The 17,684-nt window shown below is 44.8% G+C and overlaps 1 protein-coding gene across 1 annotated transcript in view; it reads left to right on the forward strand.

Annotated features, from left to right (window-relative positions):
* PRTFDC1 (phosphoribosyl transferase domain containing 1) overlaps positions 1 to 17,684 on the forward strand; it is a 148,435-nt gene that overhangs the window by 15,171 nt on the left and 115,580 nt on the right. Inside the window, exon 2 of the mRNA XM_029588675.1 lies at positions 1,871 to 1,977. Coding sequence (XP_029444535.1) covers positions 1,871 to 1,977 — 107 coding nt within the window. The remainder of the gene's footprint in view (positions 1 to 1,870; positions 1,978 to 17,684) is intronic.

A 17,684-nucleotide genomic window follows, 5' to 3' on the forward strand; every position in this document is an offset into this window, starting at 1 on the left:
TCTTTTTTTTTTTTTTCTTTTTCATTTTCTTGTACATTTCTTGAAATGATTTCTAATTTCTGTAAAGTCAAATCTTTTTGACATGTACATTTTAATTTAAAACTCAAACAAATTAAATGGGGGGGGGGGGGGGGGGGGGAGATGGAAAAACAATGAGCAATAGTGTGCCGGAGCTTCCTAGGTCTCCTGCCAGACAGACTTAGTTGCTAGTTAATTCTGTGACCGCTAGTTCTTTCTGTCTTTGTAAAGACAAAGGCCTAGAATTTGTTTCTGATAGCTTCCTTAGGTTCATTGAGGATAATGCCAAAGGTAAATTGACCTCTCTGAAAATTGTTGCTTTCTGCCTGGCTAATAGCATGCATGGGCCTCTACTGTGCATGGCCTTTTAGCTGGGAGAAAAACGTGTTGTGGGCAATGCGGGAGGGGAGAAACAGCACACATACAAGGGATTTGTGCAATATCCCCCCCCTCCCCCCACTCCCTGTTTTGCTAATGACATATTCCAACCCCACTTATGACTTATAAACAAGTGTTCAAAACGCAGTCTTTCTTCACATTTCAGAGCATGCCCATTTTACCTCCCCTCGCTGGGAACCATTTCTCCATCTCTAGCCCCTCAGGAGGCTTCCCTTCCTATCCATCTGGCAGTCTTATAAACTGCTTCCCCTCTCTGTTTCTAGAGCACATTTTCTGCTGTGCTTGCCTGACCCATTCAGCAGTTCATCTCCTGGGCAGGTGCCCTCACAGTCAGAAAGCAGAAGGCTCTACTGAGCTCTCTGCTCGCATATGTTAGTGACTGCCAAACCAAATATTGCACAAGCTTTACCACGACATGTTTAACTTCCATTTTTTTGGAACCCACTTTTTGGTCTTAAATCTGCAGTACCCGTTCTCTCTGTGGCTTGGTGCAGGAGGATTGAGTCCCTGTCAGGGCCAGCAGAGCCTGGGCATACTGAGGAGACACAGTGCACTTGGGCTCTGGCTGGGAGGGAAGACGGCCGTCGCCAGAGAAGGAGCCGCTACTGGCAAAAGAGTGAGACTGGCGTCTTCAGTCTAGGAGGAGCCTTCTCTTTCAGTCCTTGGCCAATGAACAATGCAAATGGGAGTGGGAGTAAAACTGTAGCAGTACCTATAATTGTCAAAGTATCAGGTATTTTTTAAACTTCGGAGGCAATAATGAAACTTACTCGTCTGCGGGGTTTGCCGGAATAAGCAAAGCTCCATGAAAAAGTGCCTGCACAAATTAGTGTCTGTTGTTTAAAGCTGTGTGTACAGTTGCCACCCCAGAATGTCTGCAGATCCCCACAGGTACTCCCGTTGTTGACATACGCAGATGCTTTTACCTGCACAGAGGGAGGACAATAAACAGCTAATTTCCACAGGGGAAACAACCTTCTGCCCATGGACGTGGCTTTCATTATTGCCCTCTGTATAAATAAACATCCTTGCTTTTTTTCATTCTGATACTGTAAACAGTTCAGAAGAGCGCACCTGAAAACAGGATCTCTGGGCTGACTTCTTGTTTGCCAAACGATTTTCCCAAGAAAAGATATCATCTAGTGATGTGAACACTGCCCTGAGGCACGTCTCGACTGTGTCACCTCCTAGCTGTATGACTTTGGTTAAGTCATTTTAACACCCTTTGTCTCTGTTGATTCAGCTGTAATTGGGCAGTAATAACTAGCATTCCTTGCTCCCTTCTCTCTGTTCCATTTGGAAACTTTTAAGCAATTCGGTTCCTAGAAATATACTGTCCAGCTGTCCAGCCTAGCCCATGTATCATTCTGCAGAAGTTTATAATAAAGGGATATTTTTGGAGTAAAACGGGAAATATGTGGTGGTGTTTATTATTCTTATTACCAATTTTCAGATCCCAGATGATTGGCCTGGGTATAATTTGGATTTATTCACATTTCCACGCCACTACTCTGAAGATTTGGAATGCGTGTTTATTCCTCACGGTGTCATCATGGACAGGTGACTATACTCTGCTTTTGATTTTATAGCATAATGGCAGTAAGTTATTCTGTGTCCCTGTAATATGGTGGTCATATTTTCCAAAAACATTGAGATGTAAACAAGAGAAAAAGGTAGTTGATGATATATAGATATGCTCCATAGAGCAGCCAAGTCAGAAAAAAACCTTTTGACGTGAGAAAAAGCAAAATGATATATACATGTAAAAGATTTCTCACAAATGATGGGACTTATTAAGGTCAAATTTACTGTGATAATGGCCCCGCAACCATCATAATGCACAGGATTCCAGAATATATGTCTGGTAACCTAAAAGAGCTTATGCTTCTTTGTGCTGAGATTTAATCATCGGTTGCTTAGGGCCTTTTATGTCTCTCTCTCTGTTATTCGTGAAGCTGATCTCTTAAGTAACTTATTTAAAAGTGATACTTAGCTTGACGGTGAGTCATTGAGTGCTGTAAAACAGCTATCTCAAAAGACTACTATGTCTGGTAACCTAAAAGACTACTTTGCTGCGAAGTTCCACTATTTGCCGCGATGAACTTAAGTGTAGAAAGTATTCCTTACAGGTCCATGAATGCAATCGCGCTGTATTTGAAGTCCTGTTTCTAGTTCTCTTTCAAGCCGGATTCAATCACACACTGGACACCCGACGCTGCAGGGTTTCAGAGTTCTTCCTTCCTCAGGGGTACAGTATGCTTGTGTGCTGTAAATCATTGAAATGTGCGGCTTATTCTTGAATGGAAAGCTTACTGAGATGGGCGGCTTGTTCCTAGTTTATGTCGGCGCAAGGTTTAAAGGGATATTCCTGTCAGTGCAGGGGTTAGGAAAGCGTCTGACTTCAAATACAGCGCGATTGCATTCACGGACCTGTAAGGAATCCTTTCTCACTTAAGTTCATCGCGGCAAATAGTGGAACTTCGCGGCAAAGTAGTCTTTTAGGTTACCAGACATATATTCTGGAACCCTGTGCATTATGATGGTTGCGGGGCCATTATCACAGTAAATTTGACCTTAATAAGTCCCACCATAGAGCAGCCATGCAGTGCAGGTGGTACTGGAATTCAGGAAGGCATGAGAACAAGCACAGAGAATCCTTAACAGTGAGGAAATTAAGGTAAAGCTGGAGATCTAACAAGGTCATTTATCTAAGCAGTTTTCCCATAGACAAAGAATGGGAGAAAACCTTTAGTAAATGACCCCCAAGGTGTCTAGTTGAAAGGACAAAATTGGCAGACCAGAGAAGGCTGAACATCTTTCCTGCTGTAAAATTTCTTACTCATCCTCATCTCATTTGCCTCCATAGTCTTCAGTGGCATTTCTGTCATTAAAAGCATTATCTTCCTTTTCCTCCTACTAGACCAGTGCATACACTCAGGTTTTCCCCACTCCTCAGCTGCCAGAGATAGAGGACACACTTCCTTCATGATCTCATCATTGGCTATGAAGGAGGTGTGGCTCTAGACCCTTGCTAGTAGTCTCTGTCTCCTGCAGCTGCAAGCAAGTGTAGACTGATCTTGCTGAAGCTCCCAGAATCATGGTGATGTCTATGCCTGGTTGAGCCCATTTGCTCCTGGGGCAACAGTCCAGTGGGACTGTTTTCCCCCAGCAGAGCTGCTTCCCAGGAAGGAGTCTGGTTGAGGAACCAGGAGAGCTTGTCCCTGGTGAGCTCTTTCCTTCTTCCGTTAGGTAACGTGAAGAGACCGCAAGGAGGAACATGACCACGGCCATGGTTGGCTTGGAAGGCCTCCTGGAAGGAGTGTGTATAAAATTAAAGTGGAGAGCAACTGAAATGAGAGGAGGGAGTAACACATAATCAGTGCCAGCTTTTCAGGTATGGCCAGCAGTCATTGGCAATGAGCAGCCTGCAAAAACAACACTCACTTTTCCCCTCCCAGAGGTGCAGGTGTATAGCCTACAGGGCAAAGTGAGTCCCCAGGGATGCTGGGTCATTTTGCCTGAATGCAATGGGGGACCCCATCCATCATCATCAGACAGGCTCAACAAGGTGGCCTCATCCCGAGGAGGGAAAGGACATTTCGAGAGAGCTGGGCAAGGGTCAGAACTGGTCCAACGCACACCAGAAGAGGAAGACTTCCTGCTCCCAGACCATCTAGGCTCAGCAGGCTCATCCATAGAAACTTGCTCCAGGGGGGAGGGTTTGGGAGCAACATTCCTCATCCCGCAGGTGGGATTGTGCAAGAGTCTGAAGGAGAATTACCTGGGGCTTCTGTAGGGGAATTCTCACCAGAATTTGTGGTCTTCATGCACCAGGCCTTCTGCTCCATGCAGAAACCAGGGATAATTCTGGTCGCTGCATCTCAAAAAAGATATAGTTGCAATGGAGAAGGTACAGAGAAGAGCGACCAAAATGATAAAGGGAATGGAACAGCTCCCCTACGAGGAAAGACTAAAGAGGTTAGGACTTTTCAGTTTGGAGAAGAGACTGCTGAGGGGGGATATGATAGAGGTGTTTAAAATCATGAGAGGTCTAGAATGGGTTAATGTGAAACAGTTATTTATTCTTTTGGATAATAGAAAGACTAGGGGGCACTCCATGAAGTTAGCAAGTGGCACATTTAAAACTAATCGGAGAAAGTTCTTTTTCACTCAACGCACAATTAAATTCTGGAATTTGTTGCCAGAGGATGTGGTTAGTGCAGTTAGTGTAGCTGGGTTTAAAAAAGGATTGGATAAGTTCTTGGAGGAGAAGTCCATTACCTGCTATTAATTAAGTTGACTTAGAGAATAGCCACCGCTATTACTAGCAACAGTAACATGGAATAGACTTAGTTTTTGGGTAATTGCCAGGTTCTTATGGCCTGGATTGGCCACTGTTGGAAACAGGATGCTGGGCTTGATGGACCCTTGGTCTGACCCAGTATGGCATGTTCTTATGTTCTTATCGACTTAGGAAAATGTGGGAGGGAGGTTCTAGAAGCCAAATTTAGTCTCTTAGGTAGAAAGCTGAAATCCAGAACCTCTAGGGTAGCGTTCTCTGAAATGCTTCCTGTTCCTTGCGCAGGTCCCCAGAGGCAAGCAGAGCTCAGGAGTCTCAATGCGTGGATGAGATGATTTGTGCAAGGAAGAGGGTTTCAGTTTGGAGGGAACTGGGGAATCTTTTGGGCAAGGGGGACTCTTTTCCGAAGGGATAGGCTCAACCTTAAGCAGGGTGTTCTCAGGCTGCTGGCACTAAGCTTTAAAAAGGAGATAGAGCAGCTTTTAAACTAAATCAAAGGGAAAAGCCAACAGTCGCTCAGCAGTGCATGTTCGGAGGGAGGTATCTTCAAAGGATACTAATGAAGTGCAAAAGTCACATGAAGTTTTATAGATGCAACAGAGTGCCAACAATATTTAAATGCTGGGATGGTGCCCTTAGCTAGAGTTATGTGGGCCAAAGGGCCCTGCTGACATGTGCATCTGTTGAAACCAAAAGACTTATTCAGGTCTTGGTGTATATATTAAACTATATTAGTTTGTTTTTATGTAATAGTCTTACATTTTGGTGGGAATAAAACCTTATAATTTTTAGATAATACATTTGACAGATTTCCATTTTTTTCTTGTGTGTTTCGGTTCATTTTTGAGTTGATGTTTAACATCCTTCAATGTTCCTGCATTCTGAATTTAAGTATTGTTGGCGCTCTGTTGCATCTATAAAACTTCATGTGACTTTTGCACTGAAATACAGCAACTAGGAATAGAGCACAAAGAACTGAGAAGTGGGTTTAAGGAAGGCGGTGACCTGGTGTAATAAAAGAAGACACCTTTTATGCGTTGGGGGGGAATCATTTTCAAAGAGGCTTCTACAGGTAGAGTGGTGTTTTACCTGCAAACATGGTCCTTTAGAGCAGTGCTTCTCAACCTTTTTTCTGTCGGGACACGCCTGACAAATGGTTCTCACATGCATGACACAGTGACCCATGATCGTCATGGGGCTAGATGTAAAAGTAGAGTTTGCATCCATGGGAACCCCCCTGACCCACAATAATGGATGTAAAGCAGAATTACGACATTCCCCATACAACTCTCCCTACAAAAATGGTATCCTGGTTCTGGTGTTATTTCAGTAACAGCAACTCAAACTCCTTCTACTCCCAGGCTCAATAGCCCTACTTATGAAAAGACAGCAGTTTACCACCAATGCATGTCCTCTTGAGAAAACACAACAAATAAGACTGATACAAACGCTTACATGCTAGTAAAATATCTCATCTCGGTAACAGACACAGAACCGACCTAACATACTCCCAGGATCTGTAGTAATGCACATAAACTAATCCGCACACAGTTACACCTGTATTATGGAATACACTCAAACAGGAGCAACCCTATCTATGAAAAGGCAACACTACAAATATTAAATCAGGCCCTAAACACCAATACACCTCCTATTAGGAAAACAGAACTAGCCAAGCAGCTATAGCCCCCAGACAGAAATAATTGTAAAACTATACTTATAAACAGAATAAATGTTTCAAAACAGCTATGAACGGAATAACATCCAACAATTAAAAACTCATAAAAATTATTAAAATTGTCCAAACACCAATAAAATATTTTAAAACAGCAGACACATCACATAATATTCAATAATTAAAATGGCAGTCAATCAAGAAAAATAAACTTAAAAGCCATCTGTACTAACCCTCTCCAGCAGCTCTCCTATTCCTCTTCCATGCAGGCCAGTAGCACACACCAAAAGCAGTAGTGGCTGAAGCTCTGTACTCATGGTCCTCTTCCTTAGGGCCCAAGACCAGTCTCTCTCTCTCTCTCACACACACACACACACATACCAGTTACACCCCCATGACCAGTCTTTCTCTTACACACACACCAGTCACCTTCCCGAACAGTCTTTCTCATGCATACACACACAGGCTTCCCACTCCCATGTTCTCTCTTACATATACAGGCTTCTCACTCCCATGCTGTCTCACACATACCCAGGTTTCTCACTCCCATGCTCGCTTTCTTCACATGCACAGGCTTCTCATTCCCATAATCACTTTCTCTCACACACATGCACAAGTCTCTCTCTTGCTCCTATGCTCACTCTCTCCACATGCACAGGCTTCTCATTCCCATAATCACTTTATTTCTCTCTCTCACACATACACACACACACCAATCACCTCACCCACCAGTCTCTCTCTCATGCATACACACACAGGTTCCCCCTCCTATGCTCTCTCTCACATATACAGGCTTCTCACTCCCATGCTCTCACACACACTCCCACACACCAGGCTTCTTGCTCCCATGCTCTCTCACATACACAGGTTTCTCACTTCCATGCTTTCTCTCTCTCTCACTCACACACACACCAGTTACCTCCCTGACCAATCTCTCACTCTCACACATGCGAGTCATCCCTTACCAGTCTCTCTTTCTCTCACACACACACATACTCCAGTCATCTCCCTGACCAGTCACTTTCATTGTCTCTCACATATACATACTTCACCTCTCTGACCAGTTTCTCTCAATTACACACATGCTGTCTCTCACACACTTACACGCTCTCAATCAAATACATTCTCTCACACACAGGCTGGCTGGCTGGCTCTCTCTATCTCTCACTTCCTGCTCCCCCTCCCCAGAGCAAAAATGGTAGCTGCAGCAGCCTCCTCCTGCAACCCCGCAGGCCAAGAAAGAAGAATCCCATCGGCCGTGGAAGGCTAATGCTGCTGTCTCCTTTGCCGATTGCCAACTGCTTCGGATTTTGCTCCAGGCCCACGCTACTGCTCGGGCCGATGCTGCCACCACTGCTTTTCCATGCAGCATGGCTTTTTTCTTCCCACGCACCCCACTGCACATCACTTCCTGTTCTGGGCCACGGGGGCAGGTGCAGGAAGAAGTAAAGGCCTAGTCGCAGTTGCCAGCTTCTGCTAACGCTGCTGCTGTTCTCATCCGGGCTTGAACGTGCTGATAGCCCGGGCAGCAACGGCAGCAGTGGAAGATCATCTGCCTCTCGCTCAGTTAAGGAAGAGGAGGGAAGAGTAGCGGGAGTCCGGAAGCATGCAACACACCTGCCGGTGCTTGGCGACACACCTGTTGAGAATCGCTGCTTTAGAAAATTGCACAACTCATACACATGTAAAACTGTGTACATACACACCATATGGATGTACTTTTACAAGCGCAGAGAGAGGCGTTCCAGGGGTTGGAGCCTGGGCAGGACTGGCTCTTACACACATATGTTTCAGATTAAAAAAATAGATACAAAATTTGTTTCATCAAAACTGTGGATCGAACAGCAAGTGTAACTGTGTGCATGTAGGGTTGCTGGGGTAAATTTCAAAGAAAACTTAGCATGTGTGAATTCACTTTGAAAATTCTTGTAACTTCGGCACATAATGGCCTGCAAATTTGTGCCTCCTGCTGTAAAATTACCCTCGGACTAGTATGACAAGTAAATGTATTGCTTAGAATAAAATTAAAAAATACTCTCCTAAACTAATCCATTAACCTTGATTCATGCACTTGATGCTGAAAAGTGTTTTATAATTTTATATCAGGGAGGAAAAAACCTCAGAATCCAGCAAAGAAGATTTTGTAAAATGTAGAAAACTTGCTTCGGATATTATAATCACAGGTCCAAAAACCTCCCAAGCCAACCTATTCTTTATTACCGCATATCATTTTTTAAATGATATGCGGTAATATCTTATGTTGGAATATCTTGATCAGTTAGAAGCTATTTTAGCCAAAAGATCTTCATTCAAAAATTGGAAGAAGGATCCAACGGAAGAAAGTAGGATAAGGCATAAGCGTTGGCAAGTTAAATGTAAGACATTGATAAGACAGGCTAAGAGAGAATTTGAAAAGAAGTTGGCCGTAGAGGCAAAAACTCACAGTAAAAGCTTTTTTAAATATATCCGAAGCAGAAAGCAAGTGAGGGAGTCAGTTGGATCGTTATATGATCGAGGGGTTAAAGGGGCACTTAGAGAAAATAAGGCCATCGCGGAAAGATTACACGATTTCTTTGCTTCAGTGTTTTCTGAAGAGGATGTTGGGGAGATACCCGTTCCAGAGAAGGTTTTCATGGGTAATGATTCAGATGGACTGAACCAAATCACAGTGAACCTAGAAGATGTGGTAGGCCTGATTGACATACTGAAGAGTAGTAAATCACCTGGACCAGATGGTATACACCCCAGGGTTCTGAAGGAACTCAATGAAATTTCAGATCTATTAGTAAAAATGTGTAACCTATCATTAAAATCATTCATTGTACCTGAAGACTGGAGAGTGGCTAATGTAACCCCAATATTTAAAAAGGGCTCGAGGGGCGATCCGGGAAACTACAGACCAGTTAGCCTGACTTCAGTGCCAGGAAAAATAGTGAAAAGTGTTCTAAACATCAAAATCACAGAACATATAGATAGACATGGTTTAATGGAACAAAGTCAGCATGGCTTTTCCCAAGGCAAGTCTTGCCTCACAAATCTGCTTGACTTTTTTGAAGGAGTTAATAAACATGTGGATAAAGGTGAACCGGTAGATGTAGTGTATTTGGATTTTCAGAAGGCATTTGACAAAGTTCCTCATGAGAGGCTTCTAGGAAAAGTAAATAGTCATGGGATAGGTGACGATGTCCTTTTGTGGATTATAAACTGGCTAAAAGAAAGGAAATAGAGAGTAGGATTAAATGGACAATTTTCTCAGTTGAAGGGAGTGGGCAGTGGAGTGCCTCAGGGATCTGTTTTGGGAACCTTACTTTTCAATATATTTATAAATGATCTGGAAAGAAATACGACGAGTGAGATAATCAAATTTGCAGATGATACAAAATTATTTAGAGTAGTTAAATCACAAGGTTAATGGATTGTGATAAATTGCAGGAAGACCTTATGAGACTGGAAAATTGGGCATCCAAATGGCAGATGAAATTTAATGTGGATAAGTGCAAAGTGATGCATATAGGGAAAAATAACCCATGCTATAGTTACACAATGTTAGGTTCCATATTAGGAGCTACCACCCAAGAAAGAGATGTAGGAGTCATAGTGGATAACACATTGAAATCGTCGGTTCAGTGTGCTGCGGCAGTCAAAAAAGCAAACAGAATGTTGGGAATTAATAGGAAGGGAATGGTGAATAAAACGGAAAATGTCATAATGCCTCTGTATCGCTCCATGGTGAGGCTGCACCTTGAATACTGTGTACAATTTTGGTCACCGCATCTCTAAAAAGATATAGTTGCGATGGAGGAGGTACAGAGAAGGGTGACCAAAATGATAAAGGGGATGGAACAGCTCCCCTATGAGGAAAGACTAAAGAGGTTAGGGCTTTTCAGCTTGGAGAGGAGACGGCTGAGTGGGGATGTGATAGAGGTGTTTAAAATCATGAGAGGTCTAGAATGGGTAGATGTGAATCGGTTATTTACTCTTTCAGTTAATAGAAAGACTAGGGGCATTCCATGAAGTTAGCATGTGGCACATTTAAAACTAATCGTAGAAAGTTCTTTTTCACTCAACGCACAATTAAACTCTGGAATTTGTTGCCAGGGGATGTGGTTAGTGCAGTTAGTATAGCTGTGTTTAAAAAAGGATTGGATAAGTTCTTGGAGGAGAAGTCCATTACCTGCTATTAAGTTCACTTACGGGCGGATTTTAAAAGCCCTGCTCGCGTAAATCCGCCCGGATTTACGTGAGCAGGGCCCTCACGCGCCTATTTTGCATAGGCCGCCGGCGCGCACAGAGCCCCGGGACGCGCGTAGGTCCCGGGGTTTTTTTGAAGGGGGCGTGTCGGGGCGGGGCCGGATGACGCAGCGTTCCGGGGGCGGGACGCAGCGTTTCGGGGGTGGGACCGGGGGCGTGGCACCGGCCCGGGGGCGTGGTCCAGGCCTCCGGGGGGTGGGTTAGGTAGGGGAAGGGAGGGGAAGGTGAGGGGAGGGCGAAAGAAAGTTCCCTCCGAGGCCGCTCCGATTTCGGAGCGGCCTTGGAGGGAACGGAGATAGGCTGTGCGGCTCGGCGCGCACAGGCTGCCCAAAATCAGCAGCCTTGCGCGCGCCGATCCAGGATTTTATAAGATACGCGCGGCTATGCGCGTATCTTATAAAATCCTGCGTACGTTTGTTGGCGCCTGCTGCGCCAACAAAAGTACGCGATCGCGCTTTTTTAAAAAATCTACCCCTTAGAGAATAGCCACTGCCATTATCAAGATGGAATAGACTTAGTTTTTGGGTACTTGCCAGGTTCTTATGGCCTGGATTGGCCACTGTTGGAAACAGGATGCTGGGCTTGATGGACCCTTGGTCTGACCCAGTATGGCATTTTCTTATGTTCTTATGCTAGACTGAACTGGCACGCCGCCGCCGATGTCCAGTGTTTCACATTATTGCTACTTCAGGGCAATGGGAGAGCATTCATCTCCAAGAAAGACATGTGCTCTATTGGTTATAAAAATCCACCTTACTCAATAATTGCCCTGAAGCAGCAGTAATGTGAAACACTAGCCATCGGCGGCGGCATGGTGGTTCAGTCTAGCACTAACTGATCAAGTTATTCCAAGATACGTTTTTGATCTATTTTATTAAAAAGGAAGAACCACTAAAAAATTAATTTGCAGTAATAAAGAATAGGTTAGTTTGGGAGGTTTTTGGACCTGTGATTACAATATCCGTAGCAAGTTTTCTAGATTTTACAAAATCTTCCTTTCTGGATTCTGAGGTCTTTTCCTCCCTGATATAAAATTATAAATCACTTTTCAACATCAAGTGCATGAATCAAGATTAAAGTTTTAGTTTAGAAGAGTATTTTTTGATCTTGTGCAATTTACACAACTTTGTTTTTTGCCAGTTTTTTTTTTTTTAATTTTGCTTAGAATAAAACCAAGTGAGGAAGTGCTAGCCCGAATAAATGAGTTTGCTGATGGTTTGAAGAATCTAGCTGAGGAGGCGTCAAACTGCAATCCTTGAAGGCCGCAAACTGGTCTGATTTTCAGGATATCCCTAATGAATTTGCATGACACATACTGTCTCGGTCATATGCAAATATATATGCTCATCAGGGATATTCTGAAAACCAGACCCGTTTACAGCCCTCCAGGATCTAGCTGTTACAGCTTCTTTTATTTATTATTTATTTATTTGTTTGTTTAACAGTTTTTCTCTACCGATATTCGTGACAACATCCTATCGGTTTACAAGGACCTTAGGAAATACAATAAACAGGGAAGGGTAAAACAGGGGAGCAGGAGGAGAAAAAGAGGAGAGGACTTATGTACAGATTAAATTAGGAGGAGGAGTACAGGAAAAAAGGATAGAAGAAATTAACTTGAGATAAGAACTGAAAGGACATTATAAATAATAAAACGAAGTGGGGGGGAAGGTGGTACACAGAGAGCAGAGTAGGAAGTGGTAAAAGAATCCTATTCCGGGAATGCTTGCTTAAAGAGCCACGTCTTAAGTTTTTTTTTAATTTGAGGGTACGAGGCTCTAAGTGGAGTTCAGAGGGCATGGAATTCCAAAGGGGGGGGGGAGGGGGGTAGTTTTAGGGGAGGGCCTGTATAGGCTGCCTTTATAGGATGTTCTAGTGGTTTGGTTGGATGAGTGGAAGCGGAGGGAGTCATCCAGCCAATGTATGTTGGGGTTATGTAGGGTTTTGTGGATCATAGTAAGGGTTTTGTAGAGAATGCGAGAGGAGATAGGGAGCCAATGGAGTTCTTTGAGGACAGGGGAGATGTGGTCAGATTTGCGGGTGTTGGTAAGGATTCTAGCCGCTGCGTTCTGCAGCATTTGGAGCGGTTTGATAGTAGAGTACGGGAGGCCTAGGAGTACAGAGTTGCAATAGTCCAATTTGGCGCAGATGGTTGCTTGTAGGACTGTGCGGAAGTCGTGTGCGTGGGGTAGGGGTTTAAGCTTTTTCATGACATGGAGCTAATCTGGAAAAGCAATGAATGGCTCTCTAACAGAAGAGAGTCATGTAAGGAGGACTAGCATCTTCTCTTATTTTATCTTTATACCCTGGGATTTTGTATTTTTGATTATTTTTATACCCTTTCCCTGTAGTCTTATCTATTGCAGTGACATTCCTGTTGTCGGGGGTCACAGACCATAGCAGAAGTAGTAATGGCATTCAGGAAGGCGTGGGATAAGCAGAGAGGAGTCCTGGTTGCAAAGACATGAAGGGAAAGCCAAAGATGAGCTAGGCTGTATGGTATTGTAAAGGAAGTGAACCGAGCAAACTAAATGGGCCTTACGGTTCTCAATTGCCATCATATTCTATGTTACTCTGTGTTTTCATGCGCGTCCTAAGCCTGGTAGATGGGTGAAGTGCTTTTTAATGGCTGTCTGACCAGGGGCTGTATCACTGCCTTCTCAGCACCCCTAAGCCCCTGGCAACCTGAGGAGAAATGGCAAGAACCAACTCCAGGTCTCTTGCATGGCAGTGTGTCGCTCCGTAAAACCACCGAGGAGATTAGCTAATCCATTTCTCGTCATCATACTTGTATATTGTAAACTCTGGTGAAGGCATGACCGATACAGTAGCCAGATTGGAAGGGGGTCAAGCAGAGAGTACGAGGAAAGGCAATCTAGTTTACGGGAAGTAGATGAGATGTTCCGGAAGTCTGGACATGAATGGGAAGAGAGGAGGGGTCTAAACTGTTTGTTTTTTTGTTTTTGTATTTTTTTTTTTGGGGGGGGGGGGGGGGGGGGTGTGTTTAGAATGATAAGTGATGAAGATGGACCTGGAGGATACTGAGAGCTGATAGGAAGGCACTGTATGAGTACAGATGAAATCACCCAAAATAAAAGTGGTTGAGTTAAAAGATAAACAGGACAGCTAAACATCATCATCTGAGGAAGAGGCAGAAGAAGAGGCTGAGGTGGTGAGCAGGTGATGAAAATGGGGGGGGGGGGGGAGGTGCAGTCAGGGGGAAGGGGTGGGGCAAAGAAACTGATAAAACAAGCTACAAAGGAAGAAAATGGAAGGGAGGATCTGGAAATGCCGCATGACTAGAGAAGCCCTGCGCCACCCTCACCCTTTTGGACAGGTGAGGGTATGGGAGCAGGAGAGACCACAGAGCAGCTAATGAGTCAAGTCCAGGGGTAAGAGGTAGTGTTCTGAGGACAAGGAGATGGAGTGGGTGGGGAAGCAGTTCATTATGGGCAGAGAAAAGTTTGGTGGCCAAGTGAGCAGGCAATCCACAGGAAGGGAGAGAATGGGAGCCAGGCAGGGGAGAGCAACATAAAAAGGACTTTCATATTGAGATTTGCTGGTTACTTCCAGGAGACCCGGACTGGCCACGGTTGGAGCCAGGAATCCTGGCCCATTTGTCTGAGCCAGCATGGCACTTCTTATGTAGGGAATGGCTGGAAGGATCTGAAGCCAAGCTGTGATTAGGGGAAGCATTTCAGGTGTGGAAGGGAGAGAATATGACTTTGGTAAAGTCTGAGATTGAGTGACTAGAAGGAGAGCTAGGAATAAGAGCAGGGAGAATGATTTCTATGATTGGGGAAAATAGTGTGTGTGGCAGGAAGGGGAAGGGGGAATCAAAGAAATACCAGAGTTCATGAGGAGAGATGAAGAAAAGAGAGGATGAATGGGCATAGTGGGAATCCTGATAAGTGGAAAGAAATTTGAGGATAGAAAAACCTGAGAGGAGGGCAAAAAGAAGAGAGCACAGCGGGATAACATCTCTCCAAGAAATTGGCATGTATAGATAGTCTGAGAGTGCTGGCCCCTTTTACGTGCAGGTGTGTTTTATTTTTTGCTGGTTAAAAGCTGTCGTGACCTCTGCAGTTGGCTCTCAAATGAAATCTTGTACTCTAAGCTTTATTGAATGCCTTTTACTGAATCAGACGGCACAGCAAGCACTTGTCTGCTGCCAGAAGGAGCGTGATCCAAGGGTTGGATATGAGCAAAGGAACCTTGCCCAGCTCGGCCTCTCGGTGGCAGCTGTGCCTGGTCGGCAGATTGCCTCTCATCTAATGCCAAGCCAGCAGGGACGCTTCGAGCCAGCCCTGCTTTAAACTTCCATCTGTTAAGCATTCAGGGATTTTTTTTTCATTCTCTTTTTTTTAATACGAAATGCAGGATTACAAATCCTCAAATTGTCAGAGTTGGGCGTTGGAAATCCAGAGCTAGCTAAGTGTCCATGATGGATTAGAGTTAAGTGGTTATGTCGGCCGTATTCGTCCTTAAATGATGGTCTGAGGTATTGTGTGTTAAACTAGATGTGATGCAGAGTGGAGGTGGAGACATGGCGTGGCATTCAACCCTGCTGACTCACTACTGCTGGGAGGGAAGGCAGATCAAAGGAAGATTCTTTTTACCTTTTGATCTGGTGTTTTAACTGCCACTAATTTATAATATATGTTTGCAGGTAGTACTGAAGCAAATCTAAGACAAACGGACCAGCTTAATCAGCAGATTATGTGGTCTCGGCTGAAAAAACAACTTTATACACACTGCCTATTTTGATTAGAGTCATGTCCCAAAAATTTTAAGACCCAACATTGGTTGCCATAATATAGCCTGTTACGTTTAGCGGCTCCTGGGACTGCCCCGTGAGCTACCTCACCTCGATGCCAGCAACAGAACTTCACAGCTGGGATGCCGCCAGCAGCTAGGATTCACCCGCTCAGGACGCTGTCTCGGACTTCAAACGCTGCCAGCCCTCACTCCTCCCGACTTCCTCTAGGTGCTCGAATGCCTGACAGTCCCACTCTTAAAGGGCCTGCGACGGGAACTTAGCCACGGTGCCTTCTGATGACATCACCAGGCCCTGGCTACTTAAACCTCCTCCCGAGGAGCATCAGACGCCTCAGCAACGGGTTTCCTGCCTTTATGGTGTGTATTGCTTCAAGTTTGTGGTTCCTGTCATCCAGTTTTGTTTTTCTAGCCTTGCCTTGTCCTGCCTGTCTCATCTGTGTGTCTTCTGTGTGTCTTCATCCATCCACCCTTGGCCTGACTCTCCAAATCTTGACCTCTTGCTTGGACCTGTCCACAATTGCCGGCCACCTATATCTGACCATTCTTGTTAGCTGTCTGCCCCGACCTTGGCCTGTCTTTGACTCCGTTAGTCTGCTGCCTGCCCTGACCACAGTGTGCCACTGGACCTTTGCTCTAGCCACCATCCTAGGGACCCGCCTAAGACCTGCCGGCCACTAGAACCCAAGGGCTCAACCTGCGGGGGAGGCAGCTGGTATAGGTGAAGCTCCAGTCTGTCCCGCTATAGGGCACGTTTGCCAGCTGCCAACGTAGGCTCGCCTATGAGGCTGTGCCAACTACTGCAAAGCACAAAGGCTCACACCCACACCATCCGTTCCATAGCCCATATTTAATCATAAAAAGTTCTTTTGTCTAGCTTCTCTTTAATTATTACCTTGACTGACAAATCATCTATCGCAACTGAGCACAAACGAGAATTCTGATGCTCTCTTTGGAAAACAAGTTATATTCTGATATTATAAAAAAAAATCAAATAAACACAAAATATGTTTCCTCTGCGAATTATCCTGTTAAGATGCTGCCATCTGCCTCAAACGGGAGCCCTGTACTCAGCAGAAGTAAAGATCACAGAAGTGCTAGGATGTGCCCAGGTACAAACTGAGAGCAGGATGGATTATGCTGAGGGCACAAAATGTTTGGTTTAATTTAATTTTCATTGGTTTACTACAATTTAAAAACAAGCTAATTTTTGCTTTTTTTTGGTGGGGGAGGGGAGGGGAAGGTGGAGTAGCAGTGGCTAAAAATATTGCACAGAAGTAAACAAGTAGGAAAAGCATATAGAGGCATGGCTTTGGGAATGCTTTCCGACATACGGGCCGATACAGTAAAAGTCGTGGGAGAGTGGGCGCTCCTGGCGTGCACACAGGCCAGTGTCCTGTGCGCGCGATACAGTAAATGAAAATATTTAAATTAGGGCCCGCGGTAAAAAGAGGCGGCTGTCAGTGGGTTTGACAGCCGACGCTCAATTTTGCCGGCGTTGGTTCTCAGACCCGCTGTCAGCCACGGGTTTGGAAACTGGACGCTGGCAAAATTGAGAGTCCGGTTTTCAAGCCGCGGACTGATTTTAAATTTTTTTATTTTTTATTTTTTATTATTTTTTTTACTTTTGGGACCTCCGACTTAATACCTACCTTTGGGTAGGCGCTAATTTCTGAAAGTAAAATGTGCGGTTTGGCTGCATGTTTTGCTTTCTGAATCGCGTGGGAATATCTAATAGGGCCGTCAACATGCATTTGTATGTTGTGGGCGCTATTAGGTTCGGGGGAGTTGGATGCACGTTTTCAACGCGCTATTACCCCTTACTGTATAAGGGGTAAAGCTAGCGCGTTGAAAATGCGCATCCAATCGCGGGTTAACAGTGCGCTCCGCCAGAGCGCACTGTACTGTATCAGCCTGATAGTAATTTGTTGAAAGGGCGTGTGAGGTGTGTTTGGGAGGAATGCAGGGTGTAGGTGCACGGGTGGGCTTGTTGGAGGAGGGGAAGCAATGTCTGTGTATTTGGTGGTGGAGGTGTGTATTTATGTGTGTGAGGTACAGGGCTGTGCATAGTGTGGTTCTTTGGGGGGTATTGGGTATGGATGTGCTTTTGGGTGGGTAGGGGGTTGTGAGAGTGGGAGGGTCTGTGGTAGGGTTCAGTTTGTATGGGGGTTGTGAGTGTTTTGGGGGGTATGGTTGTGTGTTGGTAGGCAGATGTGGGTGTTTGGGTGGGGGTTATACTATGTAGCGAAGTGTGCATGGGAGCAT

This window comes from Rhinatrema bivittatum, chromosome 2 (genome assembly GCF_901001135.1).
Source record: "Rhinatrema bivittatum chromosome 2, aRhiBiv1.1, whole genome shotgun sequence".
Classification (NCBI taxonomy): domain Eukaryota; kingdom Metazoa; phylum Chordata; class Amphibia; order Gymnophiona; family Rhinatrematidae; genus Rhinatrema; species Rhinatrema bivittatum.